Consider the following 26,458-nt stretch of genomic DNA (forward strand, 5'->3'; position numbering starts at 1 on the left):
CTTACCTGAGAACGAAGCCCCCGAAGCAGTCCTCCTCCTTTATCTTCATCGCTGCCATGTATCCCGGAGTGACTTCCGGGTCTCGCTGCTCCGGCGCTGTGATTCGCCAGAGCCGCGATGATGTCACTCTCTCGCATGCGCACGGGAGTCGACACAAGCGGCAAATCACCGTGATCTGCGGCGCGCTCAGTGCGCCTGCACACCGCAGACAGCGGTGCCTGTCTTTTTGTAAATATCTCCTAAACCGTGTAGGTTTAGGCAATATTTCTTGGACCTACAGGTAAGGCTTACCTGTAGGTCAAAGTGGTTTGTAAGGGTTTACAACTACTATAACTGGTATTACTGATTTAAGTGACTGCTTGGTCACACAAATTGACCTAGCGCAGATATCATTTTGGTAGTAATGTTTTTTACAAGCCAAACTACAGCGGTTCTTACAAATTCAACAGTAAAACAGAATGCAATGCCTGGGGGTCCCAATCCAATCCATTTGGAATACAATATTAGGCAATTTGTTCTGCTCTTTGTCCTTCATCAGAGAAATCATATAATCCCCTTATTTAATCTCAGCATATCCTCTGCATGGGTCAGAAGGAGTAGGGATTACATAAGATACATCAATCTTTGTAAAATATTTGACTTTCTTAAATCTACCCACTCAGTTAAAGATAATCGCAACCCTTCCTGCTCCTTCAGTAGTTTAAGTACAGAGTTTCTAACAAGAGTATTTCCTCTCAATTTTTAGCAAAGTATATATAAAAATTTCCTCTGTATAAGAATGGCACTCCCCAAAATATAGTCATACAAAAAGAGAGGGCACTTCCATAATGCAGCAACATTAATTTATTAAAACAAAATTAGAGAAAACTGACAGACAGAAAGCTACATAGAACGCTGTTGTGCTTGCATGAGTGGACAGCATGTGATATCAGTACTCAAAGCTCCACCCAATGCGTTTTGTCCTATGGAATATCATCAGGGGCTGTCTGTACTGATGACTCACACTTCGTTCAAAGGATACATGAACATTGATCTGCCCATCACCTCATTGTATCATGTTCATCGTCCTACATCCAAGGCAGATAAATCATCAAGCCATTAGCGTGTGGAGCAAACAGATGCTGATATAATATAATATAATATAAAATGACAGAGCTATACAGTAGAACAATCAGTACACACTATTGATGCTCATGGCCCTCACTCATCTGCACATCAAAGACCTATCTATTTATTCATATGTTTGTGCCAGAAAGGCAAAAAATTGCTTCTCATGTATGTATTAGATACTGTATAATATTAAGGCTCCGTTCACAACTTGGTGTTCCGATTCGAAATAGCAGCAAATCATGATCGCGGGCGACAACCACAGTAAAATTGGGCGAACAGCATTGCGGGATGCCTTTTTCGCCCATAAGAAGTTCTCGTATTTTGTGTGACAATCATGGAAAAATTGCAATCCACCTGCAAATTCAGAACGTCAAGATGTGAATGGAGCCTTAAGCTTTTTTTACCATCTTGTTTTACAGGTGTCTGTAGTTTCCAATTCCAATTTGATCAATTTGATGTGCATCGGATATTAGATGTAGCCTGTCAGGCAGGTTCAGATTATGGTGAGTATTAAAATACTTCAAAATATTAGAACATTTTATTTTTTTAACCTAAATCTTTATTATATTTATTCTGCTGATGTTGTATTTGTTTTATATTACCTTCTCTTTTTTTTAAATGTCTTTGTAACTTTATATTATACCTATATCTAGGTGCTGTGCTTTATAGCATAGCACAGACATCTGAAACATAACTTTTTTTTTTGTTTTAGATTCACACTGATTTTGGGTAGCTCCATGGTCAGTGTGGTTCTGACATTTATGTGAGTCTATTTGTTTATTTACACTTCACATCTTACTGGTTTAGTGCAATTCAAATTTTTCCCTTATTCTAGTTACTGTACTAATGTAGGAGAATTGCAGCTTACATTGGTTTTACATAGAGACCCCTTTTAAACTGTTGGTGCACTTTATTGAGTGCATCATCTATACCAGTTTCTTTTCCAGTTTTTCTATTATACCTATATACACTAGGGATGAGCTTTGGATCTGAGCCAGACCAAATTTCTGTCCTAATTTTCGCTCATTCAGCGAACAGCCAAACCAAATTGGATATTCAGTTGCCTACCAATCAGAACCTTCAGCTGCAGCAGGAAGTAGAACATTTAGCAGCGGTTCGGCTCTGGCTTGTTGTTAGGGAACTGGAAGCCACTGATTTCCTAACATATAATGTCAGTAATGCCGTCGGAATAAACTCTGTCGGTTTTTCTGACGGAGTTCCTCTGAAACTGTCTTGCCTACACACCATCACACCAAAGTCCAACCATCTAGAACGCGGTGACGTACAACACGTACAACGGGACTAGAAAAAGGAAGTTCAATAGCCAGTAGCCAATAGCTGCCGTCTCGTACTTGCTTCAGAGTACAATTGGTTTCCCGATAGGAATTGATTCCGTCGGAAAGATTTAAAACACGTTCTATTTCTAGGTCCGTCAGAATTTAAAAAAAAAAAAAAGTCAGATGAGGCCCACACATGATTGGAATATCCCATGAAAAGATTCCGTCTGACCTTTTCTGCCAAGGGTACGCGGCATTAGTGTTAATTTTAGACAACCATATTAATAGCATAGTGGGCAGATGTGATGGACCACTATTGTCTTTGCTCTGCCTTCCCGATTCTATGAAATTTCACTTTGGCAGTTCGATAAAGCTGGAAAAAAAAAGATAATTAATGCATTATTACAAGACAACACCTCCCAGAATAAAATGGACATTAGCTTGCATGCTAAAACAGATCATTTTAGCACATGGCTATTGTAAAAGAGCCATAAGTGTTGCTAAAATGCAGCAGATAAAAATCAGATCTTCTCTTCTGCCCTGCCAATCAGGGTTGCGTGGTGTGCCAAGGCAGTGTAAATCTTAAAGCTGGATGGACAGAAATAAAAATCCTTTGGCAGGCAAGCTAGTTTATATACACTATGTACACTGATAAACTATAATATTCTGATTACCCACCTAATATTGAGTAGGTCCCACTTTTGCTTCCAAAACATCTCTGATCCACCATGTCATGGACACCACTAGACATCTGAAGTTATGCTCTGGTATTTGGCACCCTTTAAGTTCTGTAAGTTACGAGGTGGGGCTTCCATGGATTAGACTTTTTTTTTTACAGCACATCCCACAGATGATTGATGGATTGAGAATTTGAAGGCCAAATCAACACTTCGAACTCGTTGTTGTGTTCCTCAAACCATTCTTGAACCATTTTTGCAGTGTGGCAAGCCAGATTATCCTGTTGAAAGAGGCCACTTCCATCAGGGAATACTGTTTTTCATGAAGGGTATACTTGGTCAGCAAAAATGTTTAGGTAGGTGGTACATGTCAAAGTAACACCCACATGGATGGCAGGACCCAAGGTTTCCCAGAGCATTACCCATAGCATCACACTGCCTATGCCAGCTTGCATTCTTCCCATACTGAATCCTGGTGCCATTTCTTTCCCAGGTAAGTGACGCAAACCTCGCTATCCACATGATTTAAAAGTAATTCATCAGACCAGGCCAAATTCTTCCTTTGCTCTGTGGTGCAGTTCTGATGCTCACATGCCCATTTGTTTTTGTGGACAGGGGTCAGCATGGTTACGCTGACCGGTTTGAGGGTACACAGCCCCATACATAACAAACTGCAATGCCCAATTTTCTGCTTTCAATATATCAACTTCACGGACAACATGTATACTTACTGCCTAATATATGCCATCAACTTTCAAATGCCACTGTAATAAGATAATCAATGTTATTCACTTTACCTGTGAATGACCTTAATATTATAGTTGATTGATGTATATACTATATATCATTTGTGTATTTGGCTATTGGTTGCAGTACAGAACAATCAGGTCCTCTGTCCTGCCAAACAAAACCATGGAGGGTGGCAAAGCTGTGATAATTCATCCTTAAAACTGGTTAATGCAGGTGAACATTTTGGAATGCATAATTGTCCCGTCAAATTATTATGATGTAGCAATGTATTTAGCAGTTTGTCTTGATCAGCCTTTCCCAAATGTTTTACCCCAGAGGGTTCTTTAAAATAATTTTAAGGTTTTTTAGGAACTCTTAATCCCTATGAGTATCACTGGGAGTAAGTGGAAAATATACCCTTACCTTGTTGGTCATGGGAAGGAATATGACCCCTTGCAGTGGTGATCACAATTACCGTATATACTCGAGTATAGGTCGATCCGAATATAAGCCGAGGCCCCTAATTTACCACAAAAAAACTGGGAAAACTTATTGACTCGTGTATAAGCCGAGGGTGAGACATGCAGCAGCTACTGTTACAGCTTAAAAGAGTGGAAAAGAGGGTCAACAATGCCCATCTGCAGCTGCATACCTCCCTGTGTCCCTCCCTGTGTCCCTCCCTGTGTCCATCCCTGTGTCCATTGCAGCCTACCTGTGCCAATCTGCAGCCTCTTTGTCCTTCTGCAGCCTCTGTGTGCCATTTTGCACCGATCTGCATGTATAAAAAACATACGGCGGCCATGCCGGGTTTCAAAAGCCGCACCTCTCCTCCTCGTGTGACAGACAGCGGCCATTCCACTGTTCAAAAGCCGCGCCTCTCTGTCTGTGATAGGCGGAACACTCAATTTCCCAGCAGTCAGTGTTCCGGCCATCATGGACATCCTCTCATCCTCGTCCGTAGTATGAGAATGAGCGGATGTCCGTGATAGGCGGAACACTGACTGCTGGGAAATTGAGTGTTCCGCCTATCACAGACAGGGAGGCGCAGCTTTTGAATAGTGTAATGGCCGCCGTCTGTCTGCACGACACGCAGATCAGGTAGGCAGACGGCGGTGACTCGAGTATAAGCCGAGGGGGGCACTTTCAGCCTAAAAAAGGGGCTGAAAATCTCGGCTTATACTCGAGTATATACGGTACATCCTTTCAGACAGCTACAGTGCCTTGAAAAAGTATTCATACCCCTCAACACATAATGGCACATAATTGTGTAGTGGAATGAAAATGATAAATGGTTTTCAAATTTTATTACAAATATGTGAAAAGTGTGGCATGCATTCGTTTTCAGCCCTCCTGAGTCAATAGTCTGTAGAACAACCTTTCATTGCAATTACAGCTGCAAGAATTTTTGATATGTCTCTACCAGGTTTGTACATTTAGAGAGTGAAATGTTTGCCCATTCTTCTTTGCAAAATGGCCAAGGCTCTGTCAGATTGGATGGAGAGCATCTGTGAACAGAAATTTTCAAGTCTTGCCACAGATTCTAAATTGGATTTAGATCTGGACTTTCACTGTGCCATTCTAACACATAAATATGCTTTGATGTAAATAGGAATCTCCAAACTATGGGCCCCCAGGTGTTGGGGAACTACGCATCCCATGAGACATTGTAAAACTTTGACATTCACAGACATGACTAAGCATGATGGGAATTGTAGTTCTGGAACAACTGGAGGGCCATAGTTTGGTGACCCCTGAACCATTCCATTGTAGCTCTGGCTGTATGTTTAGGGTCGTTGTCCTGCTGCAAGGTGAACCTCTGCCCCAAGTCTTTTGCAGACTCTAACAGGTTTTCTTTTAAGATTGGCCTGTATTTGGCTCCATCCATCTTCCTATTAACTCTGACCAGCTTTCCTGTGCCTGCTGAAGAAAAGCATCCCCACAACATGATACCGCCACCAACATGTTTCACAGTGTGTTCAGGGTGATATGCAGTGTTAGTTTTCCGCCACACATAGTGTTTTGCTTTTAGGCCAAAAAGTTACATTTTGGTCTCATCTGACCAGAGCACCTTCTTCCACATGTTTGCTGTATGCCCCACATGGCTTCTCGCAAACTGCAAACAAGAATTCTTATGGCTTTCTTTCAACCATGTCTTTCTTCTTGCCACTTTTCCATAAATGCCAGAATTGTGGAGTGCACAACTAATAATTGTCCTTTGGACAGATTCTCCCACCTGAGCTGTGGATCTCTGCAGCTCCTCCAGAGTTACCATGAGCCTGCTGGCTGATTTTCTAAATGAATGCTCTCCTTGCCCAGCCTGTCAGTTTAGGTGGTAAGTTAGCAATTGTGCCATACACTTTCCTTTTCTAAATTAATGCTCTCCTTGCCCGGCCTGTCAGTTTAGGTGGTAAGTTTGCAATTGTGCCATACTCTTTCCATTTTCGGATAATGGATTGAGTGCTCCGTGAGATGTTCAAAGTGAGATGTTCAAAGCTTGGGATATTTTTTATAACCTAGCCCTAGTTTAAACTACTCCACAAATTTAAACCTGACCTGTCTGGTGGGTTCCTTGGTCTTCATGATGAGGTATTTTCACAAACCTCTGAGGGCTTCACAGAAATGTATTTGTACTGACATTAAATTACACACAGGTGGACTATATTTACTAATTAGTTGACTTCTGAAGGCAATTGGTTCCACTACATTGTAGTTAGGGGTATCAGAGTAAAGTGAGCTGAAAAAAAATGCCTGCCACATTTTTGAGATATTTATTTGTAAAACATTTTGAAAGCCATTTATCATTTCCCTCCCACTTCACAATTATGTGGCACTTTGTGTTGGTCTATCACATACAATCTCAATAAAATACATTTATATTTTTGGTTGTAACATGACAGAATGTGGAAAATTTCAAGGGGTATGAATACTTTTTCAAAGCACTGTACAAAGGTCATTGGTATCATGCCACTGCCTCTGCCAAAAAGCATTGGCTTTGGAACTAGACCGGTACCGTTGGATGGGAAGTAAATCAGCCACAGCTCAAGGAACTCCTAGCAATCTCTGGAGGAACCCCGGAGTTCCACAGAACCCTGGTTGAGAATAACAACAAGGCCTGGAAATGCCCATGAAAAAGCCCAAGCCTACTTACCAACCAGCTTGCAGTTAACCGTTTTAAACTGTCTAACAGTATGCATTAAAAACAGGTGTTTGGTCCGCATGCATTTGCAAACATATGCGTAAGCCACAGAGCCTCATCACGGCACCCTGGTATCTGTGGTCCTAACACTAAAATATGAGTGTCCCCACAATGGAGGCACATGCATTCTGATGGATAAATGAGGAAAGGTGGCTGAAGGAGAGCCTACCCATTCTTAAAGGTGCAGGAGCACACCAAACACCCAGCAGGTAGCACAATGGCTGCAAAGGTGTTGGTGCGTTGCTGGACCAATACAAACACCAACGTGATAACAAAAAACTTGCCACCACCCTCATCTATAGCTGGCTATAGCAGTATGCGGCATTGGAAGGCTAAAGCAGATAAGGCCTGGGGAATGGCCAGGAAAAAACCTGGTTGAGAATGGCTGCTCTAGGGGTTGGCTTTAGCTGAAAATAAAACTTTAGAACAACACAGGCTGGTATTAATCATGCTTCTTATGATACCACTTCTCTTTGTAGTGTACAAAGTCTACCTCACCAACATACAACCAAGTGATTCCTATGATACCTATTTGATGAGGATAGAGGATGTTCTTAAACGAGGTAAGACATTCAACTGTAAAGGATAAGGTCAGAGCCAGTTGAGGTTAGATATACACCTTTCGATTTATGTTCCATCTTATTTAATAAAAAAAATTTAAAAGACTAAAGTGTATTACATTCTCTTTTCCTTTCATGTCATTAGGTACAGATGTTGTAACCCCAGGTGAAACTCGTGCATTTTTAAGTACCAAGGCTTGCCGAATAACCCTAAACTTTATGACCGGGAGGAGTTACCTTGTATTAGGAGTAAGCTCCGATCTTTGGGAATTTCCAGAAAGGTACGCATTTCCAATTATCTGTCAAAGAATTTATGGAAGATTTTAAAACAAAATAAATGGACTTTGAAGGCACACTGGTAGTTAATCTAAAAAAATTTTTTATCGAAATGTATTATTCAAGTACATAGATAAAGTGCATAATTACATATAAACATATATAAACAATTAATAAGATTTGACTGTTAATGCACCCTAAATACACAGATTCTGACACCACATAGCACAATAACATAGTATATAGCCACATCCAGGAGTGACTGAACCAGCAAGTTTCTAATTAACACTCTCCAAGTTGGGTGTGGATATCCAAAGAGCTGTCTGTCAGGGTGTGGATCCGGGCATGAGAAATTTCATTGAATTGCTCAATGGCTCGACATGTTGCACGTGAAAACGCTTCCTCAGGAGCAATAATTTCTGATGAAATATACATAAGGATAAAAAACATAGCAACATAAGAATAACACAATTAATTAACATACTATAAAATAGGATTTATTACAAATAACCTAAATATGTAAACAAAACACCGTTGAGGTCAGTTGGCGGTAAGCAAGATTACCCAAAACCCACTAGTTCAGCAGGGGCAAGAAAAAAAGTCACCTAGCTGGAGCATAAAAATATTTGATTGTATCTATATCATAAATTACTGTCATTTATAAGTGGTTTTCTAAAATAGTCTACCAAACATTTAAGATTGGCAGGTAGATCTAGATAACTAGGGAGCTAGAGAGTTATCAGTATGTCAAACCAGGGTTGCAGAAAAAAAAAAATACAATATAGATATGCCAATACAATGACCAAAATAAATAACTTAAAGCGGGAGTCCGCCGGGACTCCGCGTTTTTTTTTTTTTTAAGGTCAGCAGCTACAAATACTGCAGCTGCTGACTTTTAAAATAGTGACACTTACCTGTCCAGCGCACCCGCGATGTCGGCACCCCGAAGCCGCCGCCATCTTGGGTATGGGAATCAGGAAATGGAGCCTTTCGGCTTCATTTCCTGGTTCCCTACTGCGCATGCGCGAGCCGCGCTGCGCAATGAGGACGGTCCCCGCTGCCTCTGGGATCTGTGTGTTTCCCAGCAGGCAGCGGGGCACTTGCGGAAGGGGGCGGGCACTTGCGGAAAGGGGCGTAATGTACGCCCCTTTCCGCAGAGAGCTAGCCCGGAAGTGGGTGCAGTTACCTGGATTATCCAGGTAACTGCACCCCCCTCCCCCCTGAAAGGTGCCAATTGTGGTGCCGGAGGGGGGGAGGAATCCGATGAGCGGAAGGTCCATTTTAGGGTGGACCTCTGCTTTAAAATAACATGACCATGGTCAGCCATGCAACAGTTTAGCCAGTTACTATAGAGCAAATTAGAACACACATATAGAAAACCTACTGTCTTAGCCCTTGTACACACGGTCGGAGATTCAAAACGGAATGTGTCCGATCGGACCGTTTTGTCGGATATTCCGACTGTGTGTGGTCTGCATCGGACTGTCTGCATACAGATCAATCAGCACTTACCGTAGGAATAAGTAGACAACAGGAGTGGTAATGTATTAAAATGCCGGTAGGCGTGCAGAAACGCTGTGGTAAAAGTCGCAAGACAGGGGAGACACCAGCTCATGGCTGAAAGTCAGGCAGTTGTTAGCAAAAAGATGACAGCATGAGCACATCCATATGCCCTGCCTATGTATTGCAGAGAAGTCAGGGCCAAGGAAGTCATAAGGTAAAATACCTAGAGTAAGAAAAAGCCATATAGTACATCACAAAGTGAGGAACCAAATTTCAAATAGGTGCCAAAAATTGTTAGAGAGAACGTTAGGATAAGTGTAATACCTTAAAGTTAGAATTCAGCCCCAGTGTGCGGCATCAGTGTGTCTCACTGTATGTTGGTTTGACAGCTGCACTACATGATTAGTGGGTGTGTATTAAATATGCTCCGAACAGAAATGCTTCACTGCAATGAGTCACGCACACCGGCCCGGCTGAAGGCTACCGCGCATGCGCCGATTGACACCGTGGTATTGGCAGGGATCGCCCAATGCGCTCATAGCAGAGGTGGGGAGTGGGGAGACTTGGACAGTCACCCCAGCTACCCGACAATCGCTGTGCATCCGGTCTGAAAAAGAGGAACGGATGCGCAGTGCTGGACAGTCAGGCCAAGACGATCAAATGTCTTAATGCCACCCACAGAGCTAGCCAAACAGGGAGAGGGGAAAGGAGCAAGCCGCCAAGGATCAGAGCGGTGCTAAGGAAAAATTATACAGTATGTAGCATGTTACAAGAATATAATAAAAACCACAAACAAAAATAGGATAATTATATAGTAGCATTAAATTAAAGACAAACAATATACAGTATAAACCCTACCGATGATGAGTCTAGAGTTTTTTATGTGGGGGACAGAGAGAGGGGGACAGGGAAAGAAAAGGGGTGGTGAGGGGGGGGAGGAGGGGTTTTTGAAATGTTCTTAATTTTTTTATTTTTACAAGAAAGGTTTGTATGATTGGGTCTCATTCAGCCCCGGCTTCCAGGTAGCGTTGAGTCGTTCTATCCACAAAGTTTATTTTTGCAGAATAAATTTACCCCATTCGCCTCCTCTGGGACTTTGTGGGATGACAGCCAGGACAGTGAAAGTGACAACAGAAGTGTCAAAGCGATGGTAAAAATCAATATGTCTTCTGATGGGGGTGATCATTTTGCCATTCCCTGAATAATAAATATGATCATGAATTCTTTGTCTAAGCTGTCTGGCTGTCTTCCCAACATAAAAAGCCCCACATTTGCATGTCATTAAATATACCAAGCCTTGTGTGTGGCAAGTAGCAATGAATTTGGGGTAGTATGTCTCGCCATTTGGAAGCATAATTTTGGAGCTGGATGAAACCCATGGACAAAATCCACATTTGCCACATGGAGATGTCCCTAAGGGCAATTTTTATGAGTGATTCTTGGGTATAGTGTAATGACTACTGACAAGTTTATCTCGGAGAGAGTTGGCATGCCTAAAAATGATTTCTGGGTGTTCCCCGATGTACTTCTTGAGGATCGGATCTTCCTCTAGTAAGTGCCAATGGGTGCCCAGAATTGCTCATGATGCGATAAAAATTTGGTATTGAGTTTCACGGATGTTGTTGTAGTAGGCGCCTTGGTTTTAAACAGTAAATCATTCTGAGTTTTACGCAGAGCTTTGTTGTATGCCTTGCGTAAGAGTGATTTACTGTAACCTCTCGCAAGTAAGCATAGTTTAAGTAATCTAGCTTGTTCCTGAAATTCACCAATATGAGTGCAATTCCGGTGGAGCCTAATGTACTGAGCGTACGGTATGAATAAGTGCCAGAGGGTGTGCACTGGCTGCATGCAATAGTGTGTTACCAGCCATTGTTTTGAGAAAAAGATTGGTTGCCAATGTATTGTCATGGTCCTTGTAGATAACAAGGTACATAAAGTTGGTTTGTAACATATCACAGGTATATGTAAATTTAAAATTGAACCGGTTGATATTAAGCGCCTGCACAAACTCGTCTAACAATGTCCGGGTGCCCGTCCAGACAATGAAGACGTCATCAATATAACGTCTCCAAATTAGAATCTGGTCAATAAACTCGGTCAATGTCTCACCGAAAAAGAGATGTCTCTCCCACCCCCCAGGTACAGGTTGCCATAGGCAGGGGCACAGCAGGTGCACGTAGCCACCCCCTGCACCTGGAGTTAGTGGGAGTTCATAAAGCAGAACCAGTTGTGAGTGAAGATAAAACAGAACAGCTTAAGTATAAATTGATTATACCTCCACTGGTGATGGTCCTCTTCGTAGAGGAAGGTACGGATCATCTCAACTCCCTGCTCGTGTGGGATGCTATAGTACAGTACACCACCATGCCTGACTGTAGGCAAGATACACTTGTCTTTGTACTCCTCACCCAGTTGCTGTCACACATGCTTGAGACCATTGACGCTTGACACCAACTGAACTGAATACGTTTATCTTGGTCTCATCAGACCACAGGACATGGTTCCAGTAATCCATCTCCTTAGTCTGGTTGTCTTCAGCAAACTGTTTAGGGGCTTTCTTGTGCATCATCTTTAGAAGAGGCTTCCTTCTGGAATGACAGCCATGCAAACCAATTTGATGCAGGGTGCAGTGTATGGTCTGAGCACTGACAGGCTGATCCCCCCACCCCTTTAATCTCTACAGCAATGCTGGGAAAAACAAAAAGAGTACATAGTGCTCAAAAGTAATGCGGGGAAGGTGAAAAGTTAATCCCACATAGCAACTCATAAAATAATGATAATGAAAGTAATAATTTGTTTGTTTTCTTCTATTTATAGACAATCCCTCAAAGATGGCCACATTTTTACTAGCTCTCAGTGTTTATGTGGATTTTTCAATAAAGAATTGTATATTTTTTGATAATACCGGCTGTTCCTCTTTGAAAAATTACTTGGGAAACCTTTCCTTCTCCCCTCTTTTTTGTATGCTTACCCTAATTCAGAGGAAAACACCTCAAGTCTTTATTTCGTTTTTGAGGTCACGGGATGCGATATCTAAATAAGGAATTGTTAAAATTTCAGTTCCCCTTTTTCAGCCAAGCTTTACTAGGCTGACAGGTCCTTGTTGTTCTCAAAGATGGCCACTACGTCTGCATGTGCGTGACGTCATTTTGAATCTATATGTGCGATTGTGTAATTGCCTTCACGCATTTGCAACACTGTTATATGCCATCTTGTGGAGAAATTGGAGAAGGCAATCTGAGTTCTCTAATAAGAATATATATGTATATTATACACCAACTTAAAAATAGCAAAAAAGTGCATAAAGAATATTCTTTATTTTATTTTATTTTGTTTTATTTTACAAGGCCATTATCTTAATTTAATAGATTCTTAATTATTCACACATATAGATATCCATTGTCTTTATACATATGTCTTTTATTTACAGGTTATCCTGGTATAAGCTGTGCAGTCTATTAAATTTTTGATATTAATTGTGTACAAAGGGTAAAAAAGTAAAACCTTAATTTAAACCATGAGGTGCTCTTGAATTTAATCGCAACATCCATCTTCCCTAACTAATTGATCACTATGTCTTTCTCACATATGCCGTGCCAGAGTTCCCTCTCTTTTTAGAATTATGTCACTTATATGCTCCAAGACACGTCGTCTAAATTGGCAAATTGTCTTGCCAATATATAAGCGAGAACATGAGCATTGAGCGTCATAGATAACTCCTTCTGAGCTACAATTAAAAAAATAATCATATACCGTATATACTCGAGTATAAGCCGAGATTTTCAGCCTCTTTTTTGAGGCTGAAAGTGCCCCCCTCGGCTTATACTCGAGTCATCGCTGTCTGCCCGCTCGATCAGCGTGTCGAGCAGACAGACAGCGGCCATTCTATTCAAAAGCCGCGCCTCCGGCTCCGCCTTCGCCTGTGATAGGCGGAACACTGAATTTCCCAGCAGCCTGTGTTCCGCCTATCACGGACATCGTATCATCCTCGTACTACGGACGAGGATGATACGACGTCTGTGATAGGCGGAACACAGGCTGCTGGGAAATTCAGTGTTCCGCCTATCACAGGCGAAGGCGGCGGCGCAGCTTTTGAACTTTACAATGGCCGCCGACGAAGAGGGCACGGGACGGAGGCAAGGGAAGGCACGGCACGGGACGGGACGGGACGGCGGCGGCAAGGCACGGCACGACACGGGACGGATGCAAGGAGGCAAGTCACGGCACGGGACGGAGGCAAGGAGGCAAGGCACGGGACGGAGGCTCGGGACAAAGGTAGGCTGGACACACACACACACACACACACACACACACACACACACACACACACACGGATGGAGACACACACAGGGATGGATGGATGGATGGATGGAGACACACACACACACAGGGATGGATGGATGGATGGATGGAGACACACACACACAGGGATGGATGGATGGATGGATGGAGACACACACACACAGGGATGGATGGATGGATGGACACACACACACACAGGGATGGATGGACGGACACACAGGGATGGACGGACACACAGGGATGGACGGACACACAGGGATGGACGGACACACAGGGATGGACGGACACACACACAGGGATGGACAGGCATGTCTCACCCTCGGCTTATACACGAGTCAATAAGTTTGCCAGTTTTTTTGGGGGTAAATTGGGGGCCTCGGCTTATATTCGGGTCGGCCTATACTCGAGTATATACGGTAATCATTCTTAGGGTTACAGAATTCCTTGGTCATGGGTATATATCTGCAAGCCTCGCAGTTGCCGCATTTGAAACAGCCTTTTGGCTGTTCAGGCAGGCAGGTAGAATGTCGTTTTTGATTTTTGACACTGTGCACTAATAGATCTTTCAGGTTTCTTCCCCTTCTATAAGTAATCATGGGATTCTTGGGAAGGACCTTGCATAAATCTTTATCATCAGGCAGTAACCCCCAATATCGTCTAATGATGTTGAAAATCTGCCCTGATTGATTCAAGTAGGTTCCTATAATTCGCATACCTGATTGGAGATCTATTTCCCCTTTCTTGGGGCCCAGAAGAGTCTGTCTGGATACTTTTTTCACTCTAGTATATGAATTTCTTAGATCTTGAGTTTTGTAGCCTCTCTTATGAAAACATTCCACTAACAGCTCACGTTCAGTTTGAAATGATTCTTCGGAAGACCAATTTTGTTTTGCTCTCATGAATTGGCCTGTGGGGATTCCACATTTCTGAGATCCTGGGTGATGACTATCCAACTGCCACAAGGCATTTGTGGAGGTTGGTTTTTCGACATATACTGGTTTGAATAGTTGCAGCTGCATCTCTTTTTTTATGGTGAGATCTAAAAAATGAATGCTGTCATAATGGATCTCACTAGTGAAATACATACCAATATTATTGATGTTCAGTTGGGCTTGCAAATTCTGTAAAACATTCTTTAGGGCCCTTCCATAGGATGAATACATCATCAATGAAACAAACCCATAAGCGTATACATGATGTAAACTGATTAATTTCATCAACAAATACTCTGGTTCGTTCCCACTATCGTAGGAATAGGTTGGCATACATAGGTGCACAAGAAGGGCCCATAGCAGTGCCTTTTTTTGGTGGTAGATTCTATCATTGAACAGAAAGAAATTATGCTCCAGAATATATTGTAATAATTCAAGAGTCATTTCGGTATGTTCCTTAACCACCTTCCGTCTGCGCTATAGCCAAAAGATGGCTACAGTGTGGACCTAATTTGCTAGAAGGGCATTCACACATGTCCTCCCATGCTTGAGCGTCCTGCGTGCCCCCTGCAGTCTCTATGAGTCTCAGCTGATCGGAGTGCCACCCATCGGTGCCCACAGTGTCACCCATCAGTGCCCACAGTGTAATCTATAAATGTCACCAATCAGTGCCTTATCACTAGTGCTGCCTATCAATACCACCTACCAGTGCCCATCAGTGCCACCTACCAGTGCCACCTATCAGTGCCCATCAGGGACATCAATCAGTGCCACCCATCAGTGCCACCCATCAGTGCCACCTATCAGTGCCATCTTATCAATGCCTATCAGTGTCACCTATCAGTGCAGCCCCTCAGTGTCCATCAGTGCAGCCTCATCAGCGAACATCAATCAAGGAGAAAAATTACCCATTTAGAAAATTTTATAACAGACTATGAAACATGTTTTCTTTTTTTCAAAAATGTCTGTGTTTTTTTGTTTGTTTTAGCAAAAAATAAAAACCCAAGCGGTGATTAACTACCACCAATTGAAAGCTCCATTTGTGTGAAAAAAATGATAAAAATTTAATTTGAGTACAGTGTAGCAATTGTCATTCAATGTGTGACAGCTCTCAAAGCTAAAAATTTGTCTGGGCAGGAAGGGGGTTTAAGTTCCCAGAAAGCACTTACTGGGTTAAGGATCGCTCCCCTGGCATCTAGGAAGTATTTACAAGCTTCTATGCCCAATTTGTGATCAATATTGCTGTATAGAGCTTCAAAAATCCCATATAATTATAGAACAGGAAGAAACCTGAAAGATCTACTAGTGCACATCTGGATAGAGTAAAAAATCAAATATGACATTCTACCTGTCTGCCTGAACAGCCAAAAAGCTGTTTCAAATGCAAGCACTGGATGGCTTGCAGATATATCCCCACGACCAAGAAATTCTGTAACCCTAAGATTGATGATATGATTAAATTACAGTCATTTTTTTAATTGTAGCTCCGAAGGAGTTATCTATGTTGCTCAATGCCCATGTTCTCGTTTATATATTGGCAAGACAGCTAGCCAAATTAGGCGACATATCTTGGAGCATATAAGTGACATAACTCTAAAAAGAGAGAGAACTCTGGCATGACATATGTGAGAAAGACATAGTGATCAATTATTTAATTTAACATTTTGGATAATTGAGCAGATTAAACAGGGTCCTCGAAAAGGGGATCTGGACATAAGACTGTTAAAAGCAGAGGCAAGCTGGATCTTCTGATTAAATTCAAGAGCACCTCATGGGTTAAATCAGTGTTTCTCAATTCTAGTCCTCATGGCCCACTAACAGGTCATGTTTTCAGGATTTCCCTCAGATGAAACAGCTGTGGTATTTACTAAGGCAGTGAAACTGATCAAATCACCTGTGCAAAATAATGGAAAGCCTGAAAACATGACCTGTTAGTGGGCCATGAGGACTGGAATTGAGAAACACTGGGTTAAATGAAGGTTTTACTTTTTTACTCTGTGTACACAACTAATATAAAAAATTAAATAGGCTGCACAGCTTATACCAGGATACTCTGTAAATAAAAGACATGTATAAAGACAATGGATAACTATATGTGTGAATAATTAAGAATCTATTAAGATAATGGTCTTGTAAAACAAATAAAATAAAATGAAATAAAGATATTCTTTATGCACTTTTTTGCTACTTTTGAGTTGGTGTAATAATATTCATATAACATATACATTCTTATTATAGAACTCAGAGTGCCTTCTCCTACTTCTCCACAAGGTGGCATATAACAGCGTCGCAAATGCATGAAGGCAATTACACGTTTGCGCATAAGAATTCACAATTATGTCAATACTCAAATGATGTCACATGCACACAGATGTAGTGTCCATCTTTGAGGGATTGTCTATAAATAGGAGAGAAAGCATTTTATGATTTGTCATGTGGGGATAATTTTTCACCTCTCACATTACTTTTGAGCACTATGCACTCCCTTTTTTTGCACTTTAACCTTGACGAAGCTTTCTTTTAAGCGAAATGTATAGGTTTTTTTGGGCTTTTAGTTTATTTTGAGGAGTTGGTTGTGGGTATACATGGCTTCAGTGGGGGTATAGCACCTTGGTTTGATGAGAGATGAGTGGTGGTCATTAGAGAAGGCATATGATCCATAACAAGGTAGCATTTGTAGAACTATCGATATAGACAGATTGGCTGAAGTAGAGCTGTAGATCTGATATAAGAAACTAAGCAGATATTACAGATTGAACTAATGATACAATTATCTGAGCTGAGCTGTAGAACTGTTGAAAGATATCTATTTATCAGACTATAAACAGTTTATAGGCATCTGTCAGTTTATCTATCGTATTGATAGGTAGGGTATTAAAGTAGCCTCCTGCAGAAAGAGTTTGCCGCAAAGCCAGCGATCAGATAAGATCTACTATACAATAAGAGAGATCTTGTTCAGACTTGGAACAGGGAAGATATTTGCAGTATTAAAGATCTCAGGCCAGATTAGGACCACTGTGCTAATCTCTCATCTTTCATTTTTTGAGGTGATGCCTTTAAGTTAAAACACGATACATTCTTTCACACGCTTTTTCAATATTTTATTTGTGAGATAATAAAAGTTAGGTTTTAAGACCAGTTCGCTTAGGTGCAGCGGAATATGCACCCTCGTGTTGTAGCTAAAATAATATTGCCATAAGTTGGTCATAAAAATAAGGCATTGTTAGTGGGAACATCTATAACAATTCTTTTTTCAGATCCTCAGAGAGTTCTTTGCCATGAGGTGCCATGTTGAACTTCCAGTGACCAGTGTGAGAGAGTGAGAGCAATAACAACAAATGTAACACACCTGCTCCCCATTCACACCTGAGACCTTGTAACACCCAATTTGGGTATTTTCACTTAGGGGTGTACTCACTTTTGTTGCCAGTGGTTTAGACATTAATGACTGTGTGTTGAGTTATTTTGAGTGAACAGCAAAAGTACACTATTATGCAAGCTGTACACTCACTACTTTACATTGTAGCAAAGTGTTTTTCAGTGTTGTCACATGAAAAGATATGATAAAATATTTACAAAAATGTGAGGGGTGTACTCACTTTTGTGAGATACTGTAGATCTTTACTTAGATCTCAATTAGAATAATGTGTCCAGTTCTGAAGACCACACTTACAAACAGATATTGATAAAATAGAACAAGTCCAGAGACAGGTAACAAAAATGGTAAAGGTTTGAAGTGGATTTAATCATTAGAAGGACAGAGAGGGCTACAGTATCTGTCACAAAGACCATAAGCACCAAACAGTATTTTGTTTCCCGAGAGCTCTGGTGGACAGATTATAGGGTGAGGACCTAGCTTTCATTGTGCACATTGGCACCAATGACAAAGTCAGAGGAAGATGGAGATTCCTAAAAAACAATTTCAGGGACTTAGGAGCTAAATTGAGTAGTAGGACCTCCAAGGTAGTATTCTCAGAAATACTACCGGCACCTCGAGCCACACCATAGAGGCAATGGGAGATTAGGGAAGTTACCAAGTGGCCGAGGAGCTGGTGTAGAAAGGAGGGGTTTGGGTTCCTGGAGAACTGGGCTGAATTCTCAGTCTGTTACTGGCTCTTTAGCAGGGACAGACTGCATCTAAATGGGGAGGGTGCAGCTCTGCTGGGAGAAAAGATGGGCGAAAAGATAGAGGAGCTTGTAAACTAGGTGTTAGGGGGAGGGTCAAGATGTAGAGCTAGCCAGCATTGAGCAAGGTTCAGCGGGTAAAAATGGGGGCATTAGCAGTAGGGTGACTAGAATACCAAAAAAAAAAAATGTAAAATGAATAGTGGGCGTATGCACTAGGCCCCCTAACCCGAGGCAGGAGAGGGATTGGAATGACGGCAAGGCTGAAAAATGTAATTATAATGGGAGATTTTAATTATCCAGATATCGACTGGGCAGAAGGAACCATTTATTTGTCTAAGGCTCGCCAATTCCTAAATGTCTTGCAAGATAATTTCATGGGTCAGCTGGTAAATACACCAACAAGAGATAATGCATTACCAGACCTACAGATTACTAACAATACAGACCTGATTGTGGATTTGGAAATATGGGGCAACTTAGGAAACTGTGACCACAGTTCTATTGGATTCAGTATAAATCACAGAAATAAGAAGCACAAGGGTAATACAAGGACACTGAATTTCAAAAGAGCCAACTTCCCTAAATGTTGCTCTATGTTAGATGATATTGAATGGGATAAAATCCTAGGAACAAAGAACACAGAGGAAAAATGGAAGTGCCTTAAGAGCATACTAAATAAAGGTATTGGAAAGTGCATTCTAACAGGAATTAAATTTAAAAGATCTAAAATAAATCCTGGGTGGCTAAACTCCAAAGTAAAAATGCATATAAAAACAAAAGGTCTTAAAAAAAATACAGGGCTGAGCGGACATTGTCAGCATTCCAACAATACAAAGAATGCAATAAGTAATGTAAGAGCGCAATCAGGGCAGCTAAAATAGACCACGAAAGGCACATAGTGAAGGAGAGTAAAAAAAACAAAAAAAAAACAAGAAGTTCTTTAAATACATTAACAGTAAGAAAATGAGGCCGGAGCATATTGGCCCCATAAAGGATGAAATGGGTAATTTGTTTACAAAAGACAAAGAGAAGGCAAAGATTTTAAATGTATTCTTCCCCTCAGTTTTCACAAAGGAAACGGGGTATATCCTAGCCAAGGCTGTAATGTTAATAAAACGTCACAGAATGCACCATCATGGCTAACAGAAGACCGTATCAGAAATGGACTTGAAAAACGTAACATAAGTAACCAGGACCAGATGGCTTACACCCAAGGGTCGTTAAAGTGATTGCAGAGGCTCATTTTTTTATTTTTTTTAAATAACAAGCATGTTATACTTACCTCCTCTGTGCAGTTGCTTTTGCACAGAACAGCCTGGATCCTCCTCTTCTCAGGTCCCTCTTTGCTGCTCCTAGCCCCTCCCTCTTTTAAATGCCCCCTCAGCCAGCAGCTTGCTACAGGGGGCACCCAAGCTGAGTCACAGCTGCCTGTTTCCATTCATACATGGAGCCCCAATCTAACCCATCCCCTGTCCCCCCTGATTGGCTGACTGACTGATTGACAGCCGCGGGAACCAATGGCACTGCTGCTCTGTCTCAGCCAATCAGGAGGAGTGTACTGGATGGCTGAGGGGATCCTGGACATCGCTGTAGAGAGAAGGAGCTTAGGTAGGTAATCAGGGGGTGCTGGGGGGGGGGCTGCTACAAACAGGTTTTTTCTCCTAATACATAGAATGCATTAAGATAAAAAACCTTGTGCCTTTATAAATCCTTTAAGGCACTCAGTCAGGTGATAGCTAGACCATTGTTCCTAACTTTTATGGATGGTTTACTGACTGGAATGGAACCAGCTGATTGGAGAAAAGCCAATGTTGTATCAATATTTAAAAAAAGGGCAGAGACATACCCCTGGGAACTACAGGCCAGTTAGCCTAACATCAATAGTCTGCAAGCTATTGGAGGCGATTATAAGCGATTATATTCAAGATCTCAGTATTGAAAACAATATCATTAGTGCTAATCAGCACAGATTCATGAAGAATTGTTTTTGCCAGACCAATCTATTAACCTTCTATGAAGAAATGAGCTGCCATCTAGATAAAGGTAGGCCTGTAGATGTGGTGTATCTGGATTTTGCAAAGGCATTTGATACAGTTCCCCACAAACATTTACTGTACAAACTGAGGTCTGTTGGCATAGACCATAGGATGAGTACCTGGATTAAAAGCTGACTACAGGGGCGATTCCAAAGGGTAGCGATAAATAGCGAGTACTCGGAATGTGGTAAGCGAGGGCCTGTTCTGCAACCAATTCTGTTTAGTTTGTTCATTAATGATATAGAGGATGGGATAAAAGCTCAATCTCAGTATTTACGAATGATACAAAGTTAAGCAGGGAAAAAACCTCTGCGCAGGGTGTGGAAACCTTACAAGAAAACTTCAATAAAATAATGGGGTGGGTAACTACATAGCAGATAAAGTTTAAAGTTGAAAAATATAATGTAATGCATTTGGGTGCAAAAAATATGAATTTCCTCACTAGGGGGAGAACCTCTGGGGGAATCTAGGATGGAAAAGGACCTGGGGGTCCTAGTAGACAACAGGCTCAGCAATGGCATGCAATTCCATGCTGCTGCAAGCAAGGACAACATAATATGGACATGCATTAAAAAGGGGATTCACTCCAGAGATAAAACTATAATTCTCACACTCTACAAGACTATGGCCTGGCTGCATCTTGAGTATGCCGTCCAGTTCTGGGCACCATTACTCAAGAAGGATGTGCTGGAACTGGACAGAGTCCAGAGAAGGGCAACAAAGCAAATAAATGGACTAGAGGATCTCAGCTATTGGGAAAGACTAGAAGCATTGAACTTATTTTCTCTGGAGAGGGGACGCTTGAGAGGGGATATGATAGCAATGTACAAATTCCATACTAATGACACTAGCATAGGGAAAAAAACTTTTCAGTGAAAGGAAATGTAAAAAGCCCTTGTTGCTGGCGTCTATTTTGATTGTGATCCAGGAAACGGGAATGATGGAGTGACAGTTGAGGAGGTTGTTCCGCTGCAGCCACCAAGGGAGGCTCTCCTGCATAGACGACGTTACATAGATGGAATATTCCTGGTTTTCTGGACTCTATTGCTGAGGAAGCCTTTCTGGAAGGGCTACATTTTCCACTGTCTGCCTTTCACCATAAGTGTCATGGCCACCATGGTGCCAATAATCTTCAGACACTGCGAGGCCCGGAGATGAGAGGGGGACATTGCCAGACATACTCTGTTCCCGAATCCCTGGGATTTTCTTCAGGGGTAAGGAGATGGTGCTCGTGACCATATTGAATTGTGCCCGAGGAATATCAGACTGTGTAGGCTCTAGATTACTTTTTCCATGTTCAAAGCCAGCCAAATTCAACAAGACTGGTGATGACCTGAGCACTAATAGCTTCTCCCTGTCCTGAGACAGCAAAAGCAGATCATGTAAATAATGGTGAAGATGAATACCTCTCATTCTGATCAGGGCCGTGACAGCCAATAAGAGTTTTGAAAAGACACAAGGCGATGTCGTAAGCCTGAATGGGAGACAGATAAACTGAAGATGGACCTGGTCTACAGCCAAGCAAAGAAATCTCTGGAAATCTTCTGCTATCGGGACATGGAAGTAAGCGTCCTACAGATCTATGGACACTGGCCAGTCACCTGGCTGAACCACTTGACGGATTCTAAACAGTTTCTCCATTCTGAATTTCTCTTTTTTGATGACGGAATTTAAATGGGTAAGATCTATGATCAGTCTCCAGAAGCCGTTCTTCTTCAGAACCATGAAGAGGGGCGAGTATACACCTTGAGCCACCAGCTATGGGAACAAACCTGAGCATGGGTGGGCTGCTTAACCTGAGGAGACTGTTTTGATGGCCCAGTAATCCTTGATCAAAGCTGCCTAGATGTGCCGAAAGGAGAGCAAGCGAGTCCAAATGATCCGCATGGGCAGGCCCATTATCAAATGAACTTAGTGGCTTCCTGTCCACCAGAAGACGCTCCCTTTGAAAACCTCTGGCCTGACAACTGGTTTCTCTATCAGATCTTCCTGAACTCATGGCCACGTCTATAGGTGCAAGCACCCCTCAAACGTTCCAAACCTTGCCTGGACTGAGCTCTCTACTGGCCTAGCAGGCCTCGATCCTGGGGTAGGAACCCAGACTTACCAGCTGTAGCATGGGGGATAGCTCTAACTAGCTTGTTGTCGAAGAGAGAGGAACCATCAAAGGGAATCTTACACCACACCTGTTTAATGGCAGGTTTGGCTAAATAAGGGCACAGCCACCTCACACTTATCCATGATGGAAGAGAACATGCCCCACGCCACCAGGAGGATTATGTCGATAGAGGCCTCCCCCAGGAATGCTATTGCCAGCTTTACCTCATGAACGGCTGAACTTCTGGCCACAGGGGGCCGGTGACACATCCATAATAACATGGCTCAGACCAAGTACTGGAAGTAACCGGAGAAAAATTATAGGTAAAGTAGAGAGCTAGAGACTGCAGCACAAGGGAACTTAAAGTAGGAGCACTCCCCAAAGCTGTCAACCACAGAGTCCAAGGAAGCCACCACACAAGCCTGCAGATCATCCCAAAGACTACAGCTATTTAAATGTGTTGCTTGTCGATGACGTTACTGTGCCCCACAGTGTGCCTGCGTCTAGATCATTGCCACCTGTCGGCATTCGTTTGCATGCGGGACCACCTTGTTGCGCAGATGAACAGAGGGAGACACAAAGCGGTGGCCTGGAGCACAAATGCATTACAGCCAGCATGGCTGAGATACACCAGAGCTGGGGCCCTCCAGCTGTTGCAAGAAATCCACCCCCTTCATGAATAAAAGCCCCCCACAGAGTCCTGATGACTGCAAAAATAGAGTCCCCCATAGCGGCATAAAGTGAATGGCTCAGCTGTGCTCGGGCGGAGGGGTGATCTCAGCTCACCTTGGCTGTGCTGTGCTCGGCTGTGTTCGGTTGGGGGTGCGGTCCCCGCTCGGCTTACCTCGGCTGTGCTTGGCTATGCTTGAGCTGGAGGGGGCAGTCCCACTCAGCACACCTCGGCTGTGCTTCTCTATGCTCGGGCGGGCAGTCTTGAATCATGTCGGCTTGGGTGGGCTCGGCGGAGGGGACGGTCACAGTGATGTATCATGTAATTAATGATTACCGGCAAATATATTGGAAAAAGGATGATGACCATGTCCGCAGCCCCTGACAATGTCTGCTGCCCCGCAGCCCCTGACCATGTCCGCAGCCACTGACTATGTTTGCAGCCCCACAGCCGCTGACCATGTCACAGCCCTGCAGCCTCTGACCATGTCCCCAGCCTCTGATCATGTATGCAGTCTCTGATGATGTCCACAGTCTCTGACCATCTCCTGTATCATGTCCGTAGTCTCTGACTGTCTCCTGTATCATGTCCACAGTCTCTGACTGTTTCCTGTATCATGTCCACAGTCTCTGACCATCTCCTGTATCATGTCCCTAGTCCCTGACCATCTCTTGTATTATGTCCGCAGTCTCTGACCATCTCTTGTATCATGTCCGCAGTCGCTGACCAGCTCCTATACTATGTCTGTAGTCTCTTACCAACTCCTGAGGTGGAGCTCTAATAGGAAGAGGTGGAGCCTAAAGAAGAATATGTGGAGTTTACAGATGAAGGGGTGGACCTTACACGGGAAGGGATGTGGCAAATTCAGATGGGGTGGCGCCCGATTTTAGTCTTGCCTAGGGCAGTACAAAACCAAAATACACCACTGTATATATACTGTATGTGTGTATAGGGCAACAAACAGTGGGTGCTCATGGATCTTTTAGAGTTTAAATGTATTAACTAAAATTAATAGCTTGACACTGCAGTGATAACTGATTTTATACTTTTTAATATTGGTTTAGAATTTTATTTGAAGCTATGTCTTTTCTTTTACAGCAAATATAAATACATTATTGGGAGGAACACATGGATTGAATGGTGGCCGACTAACAGGGAATGTCGAGACAACCAAGAACGCTGTGAAGATCTGTTTATGTTAGCTGATAATTTACAGCTAACAGGTTGTTCACATTAGTGAAAGACTTCAATTATATTATAGAAAGGAAGGCAGATACTTTTTTATTAAGCATACATTGCAAAAAAAAAAAAAAAAAACTGTACATCTTTATCTGTCTATCATTATTCAGTTTCTCGTATTAGTTTTTAAATAAAGACATGCTTTCTTATTGTTTTACTTGCATATTATCTTAATATAACTGTCAACTGTCTTTTGTTTTTTGAACGATCCCTTGGCAGCTTCAAACAACGACCTCCTCTCTGGCACCAGCCAGTGTAGTAATTCTGTTTCACCACTAGATGTCCTCTGTCTTTCACGTTTTTTATTTTTTTCTGTCAATTCTGATTTTATTTCAAGTTATTTTAGAACATTACACATATTTAAACAAATTCCAGACTTACATACATAATAAATACATATCTTAACTACTTTAACACCGAAGAAAAAAAAAAAAGGAAAAAGAAAGAGAAGAAGAAGAAAAAAGAAAAAGACCCGCAAAAAAATAAAAAAAATAAAAATCAAACAAGGGGGCCCCCACCCCCCTTTCCCTCCCCTCCCTCCCATCCATCCCTTCCCCTTTTCTCTCCTCCAGCATAGTCTTTCCTACTATTTCTTTCCTCCTTCTACCTTCAGCTTTTTACCAATTTCCTATACTGCCTCCATGGGTTCCAAACCAGGAGGCATCTTTCGTACGTATCTAATTCTTGTGCTATAAATATCTCCATCCTCTCTATATTATCCATTTCTAAGGCCCATTCGTTTATCGTAGGGGACTGAGTTGATTGCCAGTGACGCGGTATCACAGTTCTGGTTTTTCTGGGTATATACGGTGTAGTGTCACTGGCCTCCAGTACCATCTTGAGAGCAACTTGTAGTTCGTCTCTTGTGCTTTAGTTGTCTGTGATAAGCAGTGGGATAGCTTAAATGCCTTCTCCCATTCCCCAACCTCAATTTGAACATTGATCTCATTAACCCATTTATTTATATATTCCGGGGGCTCCGGATGATTTTTAATTATAAACATCTTGTAAAGCACTGATAGAATGTGTTTTGGTTTTTGATCTTGTGTCAGCAGAATTTCAAGTTGTGTTAAAGCTCTACCCGGGGATTTACTCGAACGAATAGAAGACCAAAACGACAGTAACTGCCGGTGTTCCAGCATTTGCACGAAAGATGGTCGCTGTATAGGGAATAGGTTTAGTAAAGACGGAACTGTTCCCTGGCATAAAATATTGCTCAGTCTATAATGAGATTCCCTATTCCATGTAAGAAAACTTGTCCTATTTAATGCCGGGGGAAAAAAAGGGTTGCCAAATAGGGGTGTCATAGGTCCTTCATACGAAGAAAGTTTCAATTGTATAACTGTTTTAACCCATATATTCAACAGATGGGATGTAAGAGAGGGCATATTCTCTAATAATTCTCGATGTAGCTTGCTACCAGATAAATCTACCCATGGCAACACCTTTAAACCTAATTGGTTCAACCCTTGTTCTAATTTTACCCACTGTTTAGTTTCCAAACAGTAAAACCAATCCACCAGTCTAGTCAAGACTGCTGAAACATAGTAAAAATACAAGTCAGGTGCACCCGCACCTCCTTTTGTTTTTGGTAATGATAATAATTTCTTTTGTAGTCTTGGTTTTTTATGGCCCCAGATACATTTTGTAAAGGCCGATTGTAAGGTAGAAAAAAATGATCTGGGGACACAGACAGGAATAGTTTGAAAAAAATACAAAAATCTC

At 42.1% G+C, this 26,458-nt stretch overlaps 1 protein-coding gene across 1 annotated transcript in view; it reads left to right on the forward strand.

The window, feature by feature from the left end:
* Positions 1–24,890, forward strand: part of LOC143961240 (A.superbus venom factor 1-like) — a 187,617-nt gene extending 162,727 nt beyond the window's left edge. Inside the window, exons 27-30 of the mRNA XM_077470475.1 lie at positions 1,530–1,613; positions 7,469–7,552; positions 7,695–7,830; positions 24,593–24,890. Coding sequence (XP_077326601.1) covers positions 1,530–1,613; positions 7,469–7,552; positions 7,695–7,830; positions 24,593–24,731 — 443 coding nt within the window. The 3' untranslated portion in view covers positions 24,732–24,890. The remainder of the gene's footprint in view (positions 1–1,529; positions 1,614–7,468; positions 7,553–7,694; positions 7,831–24,592) is intronic.
* The last annotated feature ends 1,568 nt before the right edge of the window (positions 24,891–26,458 follow it).

This window comes from Lithobates pipiens, unplaced genomic scaffold, assembly GCF_037356315.1.
Source record: "Lithobates pipiens isolate NorthernLeopardFrog02 unplaced genomic scaffold, aLitPip1_a1.2 Scaffold_8, whole genome shotgun sequence".
NCBI lineage: Eukaryota > Metazoa > Chordata > Amphibia > Anura > Ranidae > Lithobates > Lithobates pipiens.